The 13,240-nt window shown below is 38.5% G+C and overlaps 1 protein-coding gene across 5 annotated transcripts in view; it reads left to right on the forward strand.

The window, feature by feature from the left end:
• TSPAN14 (tetraspanin 14) overlaps positions 1-12,382 on the forward strand; it is a 41,479-nt gene extending 29,097 nt beyond the window's left edge. For all 5 annotated transcript variants that reach the window (XM_072340704.1, XM_072340701.1, XM_072340702.1 and 2 more), the window contains 6 exons: positions 590-736; positions 1,526-1,696; positions 4,997-5,122; positions 6,626-6,670; positions 7,137-7,256; positions 8,563-12,382. In XM_072340704.1, the coding sequence (XP_072196805.1) occupies positions 590-736; positions 1,526-1,696; positions 4,997-5,122; positions 6,626-6,670; positions 7,137-7,256; positions 8,563-8,634 (681 nt within the window). In that variant the 3' untranslated portion in view covers positions 8,635-12,382. The remainder of the gene's footprint in view (positions 1-589; positions 737-1,525; positions 1,697-4,996; positions 5,123-6,625; positions 6,671-7,136; positions 7,257-8,562) is intronic.
• Positions 12,383-13,240: the final 858 nt, after the last annotated feature.

Below are 13,240 nucleotides of genomic sequence, written 5' to 3' on the forward strand. Positions count from 1 at the left end.
TTTTAATAGTAGCTGGTATAAATGTTATTTGTGTGAAATAATCTTAGAGAGGATGATGAGTTCATTGTATTATCATACATTAATGTAGACCTGGAAATGCTGCCTGGCATCACCCATATCTTTCCACGTGGTTTGTGTTCTTTCTTTCTACCACCTAAGCATCAAGGTTGGAAAGGTGTTATTTTGTTGACTTTGGTCTTTTCCTGATAGATACATTTTAAGTTAATATCAATTATTAGTTCTTCTGCCTCCAAATTAGGAGGATGCTCAGTGACAGCATTGAGCTTTTGGCACCACCTGGTGGAAGCTTGTTTGACAAATAGACATAGGCAGTCTGAAATGTTTAGGCTGCGCTAGATTACTTATTAAGACCGTTTATGGCTTTGACTTTGCATTAGTACTTTGTGCAATAAAGAAAACTGATCTCATCAACAACCCTTTTGTGATCAAACCTTTCCAAGTGGGTCTCAGTTTGCAAGCTGAAGGATTTGCAGCCAATTAATCTGGAGTCTTGTAAAAATGAACGCAATTCTGAATATGAAATAAGAAATGACTGTATTGATCACGTTTCTGTTATCCTGTTTTTCAGGGCGTGTTGTCTGACCTCACAAAGGTGACTGGTCTTCATGGTCTTGATCCAGTGGTGCTTGTCTTAGTCGTGGGAGTCGTGATGTTTACTTTGGGATTTGCTGGTTGTGTGGGAGCCCTGAGAGAAAACATCTGCCTGCTGAAATTTGTGAGTAACATCATCATACGTGTGAATCAAGGCGAATGTGAAACCATGGGTGAAGGAAAAAGTAATTGGTGGCGTTTGGTTTATTTCAGTGCATATGGTGAGCTCAGTCCCTGACAAACTTCTTTAAGGGACAGTATAAAAGATTTTAATCTAAGTGTTTTACCCCCGCCCCTAGGAAACGTTTCTTGCTTTTTTTCATTCATTGTGCTAGCACATCTATGTTTTTATGTATTTCAGATTGTAACATAATTTGATATGTAATAGCATGAAGTGATGTTCTGAAACATAGCTGGAAGTTAGTGAAGGGAGATCATGTTGTGGCTTTGGGCAAACAAAATCACTGAAGAGCTTAATCTCTTCGAAGGTTTTAGTGGGCATAAACCGGGGGCTTAAGGGACTAACATAAATAATCTGAAACATGTTTTTGTATTGGGATTTCCTTTCTGGAAATTTAGAAACAGATAAGCAGGGCACAAGAACAAATAAAAATGAGACGAGCCCACAAAGCCCTGTGTTTTGCAGATTCTTATGTAATTATAATTCAACTGCCGTGTGTAATGACTGTGGATTAGTGCTTATTTTCACTCTTGACTTCACACAACCAAAATGAGAAGATAACCCTATTTCTAGGGTGTTTGTTTGTTTTGCATTAAATTCTCACTTAGACTATTCTTTTTATGGTATCTATGCTGAGCAAGAGATTTAGCACGTCTTAATCTTTTCCTAATAGAATAAGGATGCATTCAAAGGGGATAAATACCTTCTAATTTTTGACTTTTTCTTTTACAGTTCTGTGGAACAATCGTGTTCATATTTCTGTTGGAGCTGGCTGTGGCAGTTCTGGCTGTCTTGTTCCAGGACTGGGTGAGGGACAAAGTCAAGGAGTTCTTTGAGAATAACATTAAGTCCTACCGAGATGATATTGACCTCCAGAACCTCATTGATTCGCTACAGAAAATTGTAAGTTCATTACCTGTTGCTTTTCTTCTGTTTTCTGGGAGAATATGTAGTTAAGGCAGTTTTCCTCTGTTCTGTAACAGATTTATCACGACTATAGCTAGTAGTGCCATGGGATAGGTTAGCTGTTCTGCTGTTTCTTTATTGAGAGCATTAGGTATGTGAGACATCAGAGATACAGTGGTGTTCTAACTTCAGACGTCTTGACTTTTGCTCCTTGTTCTGATCAGTGTTGCACCGCGTCCAAGTTAAAAGCGAGCAAAGTAACTCCATCTTAAAACAAAAAGACAAAAATCCAAAATAATAAAAAATCATTATGCAGTAAAACTAGCATCTAGTTGTCCGCACTTCTTTAGGAGATGCTGCGTTCTTTCATGGAGTTACAGTAGAGGGAGGGTCTTTTGTCTTTATGCAATTGTAGAACCTTTTAAGTTGGAAAGAGCCTTGAAGATCCTCAAGTCCAACTTCAGATCTACAGCTCAGCCAGGTTGCTTAGAGTCTGGGCCAGCCTGACTTTGAATGTGTCCAAGGCCAGGGTTTCTACCACCTCCCTGGGCAACCTGTTCCAGTGCCTCACTACTCTTACTGTTTAAACAGACAAACAAAAAGCTTCTTCCTTGTGTCCAATTTTAAACTCTCCTCTTGAAATTTAAAATACTTTCCCCATGTCCTTTTGCAGCAGACTCTGCTAAAGAGTCTGAACTCTTCTTTCTAATAGCCCCCCTTTAAATACTGAAAGGCCACTATCAGGTTTTCTCTCCTACATGGTTCTTGTGGGATGTGTTCTTACAGATCCACGTTGTTTTTGTATGGAGGACTCCACATCTGGATACAGTACTCCAGGTGAGGTCTCACCAGTGCAGGGTAGAGGGGCAGGATTGCCTCCCTCGACCTGCTGACCATGCTTCTTTTGATGCAGCCCAGGGTCAAGTTGCTTTTCTGGGCTACAAGGGCACGTTGCTGGTTTAGGTCCAGCTTTTACCATTCATAGGTACTCCCAGGTCCTTTTCTGCAGGGCTGTGCTCCATCCTTAAGTTTCTTGGCCTGTACAGACACTGGGATTTGCCTGTGACCGTGGTGCAAGGCCTTGCACTTGGTTTTGTTGAGCCTCGCAAGGTTCGCCTGGGCTCACTGCTCAGCCTGTCTGAGTCACTCTGAATGGTATGTCATCCTTCAGGTGTGTTGACAGCACCACACAGCTTAATGTTATCTATAAACTTGATGAGGATGCATTCATTCCCACTCAGTGGCACTGAAGTTGTTTAAGAACACCAGTCCTAGTACTGACTTCTGAGGTATGACAGTTCCTCGCTGATCTTTGTCTGAACATTAAGCCATTGATCACCTCTCTCCGGTTAACATCCTGCAACCATTTCTTCGCACATCTAACAGTCTACCCATCAAATCCGTATCTTTCCAATTGGGAGAGAAGAATATTATGGGGGACTGTGTCAAAGGCCTTACTGGAGTCCAGGTAGATGACATCAGTAGATGACAAAGTTCCCTTGTGCAATTATGCCATCCTAAAAAGTGACAGTGTTAGCCAGGCAGGACCTGCCCTTGATAAAGCCATGCTGGTTAGCACTTACGAGAAGCGTCATCTTAAAGCACAAAGGATTTTTAACTGTGGAAAGCTATTCCATAAGTACTCAAAGAAGCCTGAAATAGTTGTATGCTCTTTTTGTCCTAAATTTACTTTATTGCTAGGAGAGGAGATAGCGAGGGCTGTGCTGCTATGGGCTTGCATGAAACTATATTTCAGGAGCTCATTCTTAAAAATCTGTGTTTGCTGCTCACTTGGATATCAAAGCATGTTGTTAGTCTGTACGCTAGTATGGACTCTTGTATATTACCAGCAGCTGTACATACTTCGTTGTTTTAGTCTTGCATGCGTTAATGTGGTATGTCAAACAATCTGACTTGAGCTGCCTGGATGGTTTTCAGTACTGCTTTCTTTGGTGTTAGGTACTAAGGACACCTTCTTGGAATGTGATGCTGCTCCTGGCCGCTTCCAACATCAGTAACTTCATTGATTTTGCCCACTCTTTTTTCTTTTTGTCTAGTTTCAGTGCATTCAACCAGGCTCGTGTTAAGCTGATCTTGAGGTGCAACAGTATATTTATGTGCCTCACTGACATCCATCTTGTTAGCGAGTCATGGCCTTTGGTTGAGGAGACAGAGAGCTATTTGTAGGCAGCTCTTTGCTCTGGCTAATTATGTTACTTTCAGGCCTGTAAGAGTCTTCATAGCCTCAGGACCAAGTTTTGAGTGACTTTTTACAAGGGTGCAGATGCATGAAGAAGGGGGGGGACTAGAAAAGCAAGTTAATCTGTTTTGCTGTCTTCACAGTAAATGTGTGTGGTATAAAATCACTTATTTTCCTAGTGATTTTTTCCAATCTGACTACACTGTTCACATCTTTTTCATCATATTTACAGTGAAAACTAGGCGTCGGTAGTCTTCTGTGTGACACTAACCTGTCATCATTTGATTAAATTCTGAATCTGTTTACTGACTCGTTCAAGACTTTTGGCAGTCTCACAGATAAGTCAGTACAGGTTAGTGGATGAGTAGGAAAGCAGAGGAAAGGTGGTAGACATGCTAGTGATGTCCTAAGAGAGTAGGAAACTTCAAGAGGTACTAGGAAAATGTGTAGTAAGACATTTCAAGTACACAAATTATGACACAAGTCAATGAACTGCAAAGCATAACTCAATTGGAAACCAACTTTTACCTGTCCCAGAACTTGAAAGCTCTTTGGATTTCCCTGATCTGTAATTATTGGAATTATGTTATGCTGTTTAGGTCAAGGAACTTAATGTGAAACTATTACAGAGCTGTCTGATCTTCAGATGAATAAGGCTCTGTCATTTAACTCACATGGATATGAAAATTTAGAAGACATTAAGTGTATTTGCAAATGTTTTGATCCATTTTTCAGAGTAAATGGGGAAAAACTCATTGATTTGTGAAGACTTAGAAATCAAATCACAAACTTAAAGAAAGTGTTCTTCATATTTCTTTTGGATTTGTTTGATGTGGATTACGTTGGGCGATGACATTTCAAGTGACAATTTTTATGATGCTTCTAGTCTTGTTAGCAGCTGTTTCCAAGTACATTGTGCCAAATGTTTGTTTGTTTGTTTCATAGAGACACTGTGTTGATTATTCTGTTTATACTCCTGCATTGCCATTGATTCCTTATAGCCATTGGGAGTTGACCGGATATTATTCCAAAGAGCTATTCGGTGGATACATTATCTATAAAATGTCTCCTCCATAGCAAGTGTTTATGTCTTCCAGAACCACTGCTGTGGTGCCCAAGGTCCGGATGACTGGGATTTCAACATATACTTCAACTGCAGCAGTGAAAGCAAAAGTCGTGAGAAATGTGGTGTTCCATTCTCCTGTTGTATACCTGATCCTGCTGTAAGTTGTTGTTTCCTGGTTTGGTATCGTTATGTTACTGAAGAGTTATGACAGAAAGTACTTCCTGAATATGTTGTGATGCCTGAGACTTAAAGAAGTCTTCTGAATATAAAAAAAATATTATTAATTTTGTTAATTTTTTTTATAATTAATTTTGTTTCTGCTTTATCCTTTTCAGAGGATAGAACAGATGTGTCAACCTGTTAACACAGCTGAAAATGTATTGCCTGTCATGAGGAATTTAGAAGCTGTTTTTATGTGGTTGAAGTCTGTGAATGTTGGCTGTTGATGTTGTTTTATTCCAAAGGCCTTGATTTCATAATCTGTCATCTACTGTCAAAGCAGCACTTTTGCCCCATCTTAGAGTTGCTGTACAGCACCCCTCTGCCTGACTAGTAGGAGTAACTGTGTTTGCTCATGCCTATCAGAACTGGTAAAGTGCTCATGCACGAACTGAGTTTGAAGTGAGTTAATTCCTTGCTTTTGGCAGTTCTTAGGTACTGGTTGGATCTGCTTATTAACCTTTAGAAATCTGATCCCTTCAATGGAAGCAGAAAGAGATAAATGCTCATTAATACTTGGTAGTATTTGTAGCTTAGGTCAACTCAGCAGTCCTCACATAAAGAAGATAACCATGGGTAGGTTATGCTAAGGCTTTTGATTGTCTCGGAATTGGCCATGGAAAGATTTTTGTCAGGAAAGTTTTCCAAGTTCAGATTCTCTGGCAACTTTTCCCTTATTGTAGTTCAGGATAGTGCTATTGCACTGTGGCCTTTCCTGTTGCTGGTGTTGCATTGAAAGAGATGTAGTTAGGCATAAGCTTCTTTAATTTGACATGCTCCTCCAAGCATTTTGGTATAACCCACTATGTATTGTATAAATAATTCTGCAGTTGTATAGTCAGTAGGTGTTATTAGTCTCATCTGGAAAACAGAAGTATCATAAAAGAAGCATCTTTGGAGCTTAGTACCATTGTTGGGTTTTGTGGAATTGGAATCTGGAAGGTGTTAGTGGTGTAGGTTTGAGATTTACAACTGGAATGTTTCTTTTTGTCTACAGTAGTTTTATCTCGAAGCTTGGTCACATGAGACCGATTTATTGACTGTGAAGGCACTTTAGTGAATAGTGACTAGCTACTTAAGAGGATAGCCACATGAAATGGTGGGATTGTAAGGAATATTTTTGCTATTAAAAAAGTAAATAAATCAGCGTGGTACCTTTATCTCAGTGTTTAGGTGTTATGTGAAAGAGATATTGGAAGTAGAGATGTTTCATCTGAAGGCTATCAGTACAGCTGTTAAATGTCATGTTCAGTAGTCCTTGCTAAATGAAAACCAATGGGAGAAGCTGGAAATTCTAGTGGAGGGGGCTTACTTCCCAGTTTACATTCTGTCCACTTGGATGTTACACCCTTCCGGTGTTCTGCTGCTTGACTATTTACTTTTACTGTGAAAAGAAGCAAGTAGAATTCAATTGATATATTTTCATTCCTTGTTTTTTCAGCAAAAAGTTGTGAATACGCAGTGTGGCTATGATGTCAGAAAAAAGGTACGGTGCTGGAATCTTTCTGTCTGTCTCGCTCTCTGCAGAGATGTTATTAATAAAAATGGCAATTGCTGATACTCAAGTCAGCACAGACAGCCCTACATGCTGCTACTAGTAGAGAATGGTAGAGTTCTTCTTCTATTCAGAGCTCAGAAAGTAGAAAAAAATAACAAAGTCCCATTTAAAAAGGGGATGTGACTTCCATTTTGAATGTCTGTTATTAGTTCTAATATTCTAATTCTGAATTCCACTCCCTACTGATTCTGAAGTATTCTAGTAATAGGATTTGTGGGGAGATACTAATGTTAATGTCCTGACATCTTTTGAATTAATTTGGGCATATCTGTGTATTTCTGTAATTCGGTTTATAATATTACTGTGTCAGTTCTACTATATCTTTTCACATGTAACTGACTGTAACAATAAACTTGAGCAGAAAAGTTAATGTTATTGAATTCTTCTCGTTCAGAGCAAGAGTCAGTGGGATGATCAGATTTTCATCAAAGGTTGTATTGTTGCTCTGGAAGCTTGGTTGCCCCGGAATATCTACGTTGTTGCAGGTGTCTTCATAGCTATCTCGCTGCTACAGGTTAGTTGTTTTTGTTATGCTTTTCTTTTTTTAAGGTGTGACAGCAGGGTAAGAAAGCATTTGTAGAGACTTAGGTTGAAGTTAAGGTCAGCTGATTTCCTTATGCCAAAACTATACTCAAAAGAAATGAAGGTCGTACTAAATAGACAATAATACATATATGATGATACATTATGTGTTTTACTGTATACTAACATAAGAACATACTATTCTATTTTTTATATTAAATTGATTTAATTTTAATAGTTAATATATCAGGAAGGAGATCAGGTAATCTGCTCGGTGTGGAACAGAGCTACAGCCTTTAGCGCAAATATGAAAAAAAAATACCTGAAATCCAATTTTATTTCTTATGCTACAGTTGCCATTCAGCATATTTGAGTATCCTGAGCAAATAAAAGCATGCTGATCAAGAATAGAAGAGTGGGGAAGATGGTGAAGAGGTTGCAAATGTGGTATTGGCAGAACTAGACAGACTTCCTCAGTCTTATCACAGTACCTTTATGCAACCTTGATGCAACAATGGACTAAAAGTTAGACGTAATGTCTGCTTCTAAAACAAACCTTCTCGCTTTTTCCAAAACTTCACCAAAGTCTGTTGTTATTTTTCTAAGAGTGGTTTAGGAAATGTGCTGAGGTATGAATCAATCTACGATTTTTCATCCAAGTTTCCTGGGAAACTTTCCTTTAATGGCATTTTCCAAGTTGATCAATGTCCCAGTAATCTCTGACTTCTCTAGTTGTTGTTAGACAAGAGTTTAACTTCAGTACAGGTAATTGCACATTCCATAGCTAATAAAAGAACAAATCAGAAAACTGGCTGGATTAACCAAAGTTACGGGGTGATTTGACATACTTCAGATTTACCTGTTGCTAAAACTGAGTGTTGTAAGACCCAACTAAACTTGGGTAAATGAATTCCTTCCAACTGTAGGACATCTAGAGATTGAATATTATTTTGAGCACTTCTGAAGCATTACATGAAGTCATCTTTTTCTTGTCAGTTACATCTTCTACCAGATTCTGCTGCTTTATTACTGCTTAGCAACAGCTATGCTGTAACAGATGATCCTGGCTACGAAATGGTTTCTGAGCCTGCAGATGCTTTATCAATGCGTTGTTAATCACAATAGAGTAGTTGTGTTGACTGAAGTGCGTTGCACACACGAGCTGGTTGTCATTCTGCAATGATGAATAATGGTAATAGGCTCTGTGTCTCAGAGTCTACTTGCAGACTGGTACGTAGCATCTATTACATTTCACATTTGTTTTTCTTTGTTTTGTTTTGTCCTTTTTTTCTTTTTAGATTTTTGGAATTTTCCTAGCCAGGACATTGATTTCTGATATTGAAGCTGTAAAGGCAGGCAATGCCTTCTGAATACAAAATCAAACGTGTGTTGCAAAAAGTATGTCTTACTATTCTTGATCAGACATGGAAGTGGAAAGAAATGTGCAGACCATGAAATACTCCTGGTATTAAACGCCTTATGTGGATCTTACCTGCTCATGGGTTTTGCTACAAGCTGGTACAAAAAAGATTCTCCAGCACATCTGTCTGCCTTTTTCCTAATGAGACACCTTAGTGCATCAGAACTGAACTCTGATGAGGAAGAAATGGAGTTTCCCAAGCTGGCAGAACTGATTTTAAACGTTGTAGGAAGGAGAAATGAAGCTCCTTCCGTGAAGAATTACAATGAAGATTGTTCTGATTTTACTCCGAACTGTCATCGCTTTCGGCGTTGTAATCTCTTCAGAAGGCCTACTGATCTCTTAAGGATATTGAGGCTTTTTAATCTCTACAGTAGACTTGTGCAGTCAGCTGGGCAAGATGACCAACGACTATAATCATCATGGTGTTGGAAACTGAAGAAAATGTCATGAATTTTCTAGTTCTTTTGTTCTCGGTTGTGCAGAAATAGGTGATGTTTATGTTTGACAGGGAATGATGTAGAAGTCTCAGAAGCAGAAACTTGTGCTCAGCATCGGATAGCTTGAGTAACCCAAGCAGTTATGAAAATGCATGAGGGGGAAAGTCTGACTCGATAGCATTATATGTTAGCAATCTCCATTTCAGGCAAGGGAATGTGAATCCCTAATGAGGTTTCCTGTCTGGAAAAAATGTAAATAGTCTTTATTTATAGAAAAAGGAAAAAAAAAAAAAAAAACCTCTTTAAAAATGTGTAGCTTTTTATTGTTCAGTGCTATTTTTTAAGTTCTGCCCACAGAAATTTGCGAGTGCTGTTTGTTTCAGTAGTTAGCAAGCATGCTAATGCTAACTTTGGATTCCTTTCCTTTTCTCTGGTTTCTTTCACATTTGCTTTGCTGATCATTAGAAGCCCTAATTGCTAGTATCGAAGTTGATGAAAGCATTCAGATTCAGCATTAATCAATACTGAAGTCTGTTTTTTTGAAATCAGAAAGTATGCGTTTAGAAGAACACTAGCTTTTGAATTTTTTATGAATCTGCTATGAAGTTACTAAATCATCAGTTCTGTTGGTATTCTAATACATGGTTCAAAGGCCAATCACAGTGTGCTGGCAAGAACCATTTCTTAACAGATTTTTGTTACGATATCAAACTGAAGTATTTCTGCTCGAGCAACTTCTGTGGGTTTTTATTGTTTTTGCTCTTACCAGAAGAAACCTGAACTCTTCTTACCGTCCTTTTTTCCTGGTGGTTGATCTGAAGCTCAGTAAGATGCCCAGTGTTCTCTGGAAGTCTTTGGATTAGGACTGCAGTGGCTGCAAAAGCATGGCCATGCCTGGCATACTGTTTTTATCTATCAAAGATGGACGTATATGGATGGAAACTTCTAGGAGGTAGTTGTTGGTTTTACAGTAGGCTGTCTAACTAGCATTGTTTACTGCTTCCAGTGGCACCCATTTTTTTCAGGGAGAGCAGGTTGTTGTGTTGTTTGTTTTTTTTTTACAGTGCCTGAGAGTGTAAATTTTAGAGAAGTATATATTTTTCTAATGATATTTTACTACGTGTAGTCTGTGTGAAGGACTTGATAGTTGTATTTCCAAAGTACATGGCCTTCTAAGGAAACCAGACTCCTAAATCTTTCATTTCCATTTTTTTACTGTGCATGTATTAATGAACGTTTCACTGGCAGAAGCTGACTTGCAGTAAGAAGCTTTGTGTTGATTGTCCAGATGTCCTTCTAGCTCTTCAGCCCGTGAAACACTTCACAGGCAATGTTGTGCTTCTTGTGTGTATTTCAATGCAGCTTTGATAGTTCTTTTTCCGGACAGTGATTGAGACAGAAGAAGAAAAGGAAGCTTGTCTAAAGATGGCTGATTTCCTTAAAACAGAGAACAGTCCACCATTATTCATCTGAAAAACCTGAAAGTAAAATCTATACAGGTGCACTGTGATACTTTTTTTTAGCTTCCTCATGCAACAAGGGAAAAATAGCAGTGGATCAATGAAGGGAGATGAAGTAAGATGCATTTCTTCTGCAGAGCCTTGAAATTGTGGTCTTTATTACCTATTTGTTGAATGTAGTTCCTTAGGAGCAGCCAAATGTTTGCTGCATTTACTGCCTCTTTGCAAGCAGCAAAGCAGTGTTGGGTAACCTTTGCTTTTAACTCTGGTGCTCAAAACTATTACAACACCTTGTCAACCAGCTTGCTCTATTCTGTGTAATAATCTGATTTATATAAAATCGGAGAAGGATCCTTCCTATTGTAGCTTTCTGATTGTAAAATGTCATGTTGAAAATGGCATCATGGGAGTATATTTCACTTGGTTGTTTTTTGGACACACAGCACGTACTGCTGGGCGGATTTTTCAAGAGTTGGTGAAAATCATCATGGCTTCAGTGAGGTCAGAATGGAGTTCATGCACTGAAGTTAGCTGCCACCGAGGGCCTGCACCATTGATCAGGATTTCCCTGTCTGTGGATCTTGCCAAGATGCCTGAAGACAAATGGATACTTGGCTTCTTTTGGTTCTTTGGTTTTTGGGTTTGTATCAGTGTTGTCCTAACACAGTTTGTACATAGTGGCCTTGGCCGTGTTAACACCAGCTTTGTATCAATACTCTTCAGAATCTTTTAGAACTGAATTCAGGAGGGCAAGTTCAACCTATCTATCTGAGGCTCTTTACATTCGTGAACACTTCTGTTTTTACCGTGGATAGACTTTTCTGCATTTATTGAGTAAAATTTTTACAATCCCGTGGCTGTAGGCTGTTTTACCTTCTAAGCATTTTGAGGTACACCCTTGGTGGTGGTACATGTGGCTACTGTAATTTCAGACTTGGAATACTTTCTTACCATTTTGTACTTAAAAGTTTTATTTAGCACCTTTTATATGGACCCACAGCGACTTCATGTCTAACAGTTGAGTTTATGGTTCAAACAAGTCTTGTCAGAATAAGCAGTTGGGTGTGAGCCTGCTCTGAATCCCTGGAGGAGAAGCAAATCAACAGTTCGATTTGATAGAGGTTTGATAAATTGTCGATGTTGAGATTTTTATTGGTTGCATTTGAAACGACTCCACAAACACTACGATGAAAACAAGGTATTTAATGAAGATATCAAAAGATGAGATCAGACTTGAACAACTGGACTGAGCAAAGGGAACTCCTCAATGTGTGATCACTTTTATTTATCAGAAATGAGCACAATATGTTTCTGTGAAGCAATGTATTTATTTCTCAGTTTGTTCTGACAGTGCAACTGCTCTTGTTTCTTATGTGTGTTTGAACACAGTTGGTTTATATACAAAAAGGAGGATGAATACAAGCACAGATAGGAGTGCAGTGACTGAGGGAGATTCGGTCGCCTCTTCAAAGTCTGAATATTACTTTCCAAGGGGTCTTTATTTCTATTGACTCTTGTACAGTGCCACGTGGATAGATTTGTACCTCAAGTACATTGAGGTTCATGTGGCACTTGGTTTATAAATAGCGTTGCCTTGCTTTGTTTCTCCATTCCACCCTTTCCTCTTCCTTCCCATACTGCCTGTGGGTTTTCTTGCAGCTTGAATGTTTATCCCATGGAAGGAGAGGTTCTGTCTCTTCTGAGATGGCTTTTCTGAGTGAATTTTGGTATATATAAATATTATTTTTTCCTCAAGCCTTACATTTGATTAAATAAAATAAATGTTTTGTACTGCTGGAATTTGGTTTCTAACATTTATTGCTTGCACTCACTACTGCTATTTTCCTCTGTGAGGTTAAGGTGTGCTAATACTTGCATATGTTTTTTTTTTTGTTTTTTTTTTTACTCAACCTTATTCTTGATTTTTCTATATATATATATATATTTTTTTTTTGCATTCAGTCTTGACTGAATAATAGGTAACCTGTGAGCTTTTCTCTTTGTTCTTGATTGAAACCCATGCAAAAAAATGGTAAGTTTAAAGTCAGTTTGCAGAGAAACAGTGATGCTATCTGCAGATATATATTAAGTTGGAAACTGACGGTTGTACTGTGACTGCCACTAGTCCAGGTATCACTTGGCGACTTACAGTCTTGTTTGTTCTACCTGAGCAATGGTCCTGTAATACTGAGTGCAGAAAGGAAGTAACCTAGTAAGTCTAAACATAATGTTTACTTAATATTTTGGTGTATCTATGTTGATGATTTTGACTTGAATATGGTAAGACAAAAACATGCTTTGAATTATCAGAAGTATCAGAAACATTTAGCCAATAGATAATGGCTTTATTGTTCATATATCTAGGATAAATACTGTAGAATGTTAAGGCTGGATCGCTTCTGTTAAAAATGGCAACCTGTGTGTGGCTACTTGAGGGGTGTGTGTATATAGAAGATACAAAAAGCTTGTAATAATCCTGAGGTATTCCATCTTAATGCCTGGTTTAGGCACAAGTCCGTATCTCATTCTGAAATTGAGCTTGGCTGAAACTGTTGTATTTTGACACTGGAAAGTTATAGGATGCCCTTATGGCTGTGTGCTTTAAGCCATAAAACACAGCATCATAGAATGGCCCAGGTTGAAAAGGACAACAGCG

Source organism: Excalfactoria chinensis, chromosome 6 (genome assembly GCF_039878825.1).
Source record: "Excalfactoria chinensis isolate bCotChi1 chromosome 6, bCotChi1.hap2, whole genome shotgun sequence".
Classification (NCBI taxonomy): Eukaryota; Metazoa; Chordata; class Aves; order Galliformes; family Phasianidae; genus Excalfactoria; species Excalfactoria chinensis.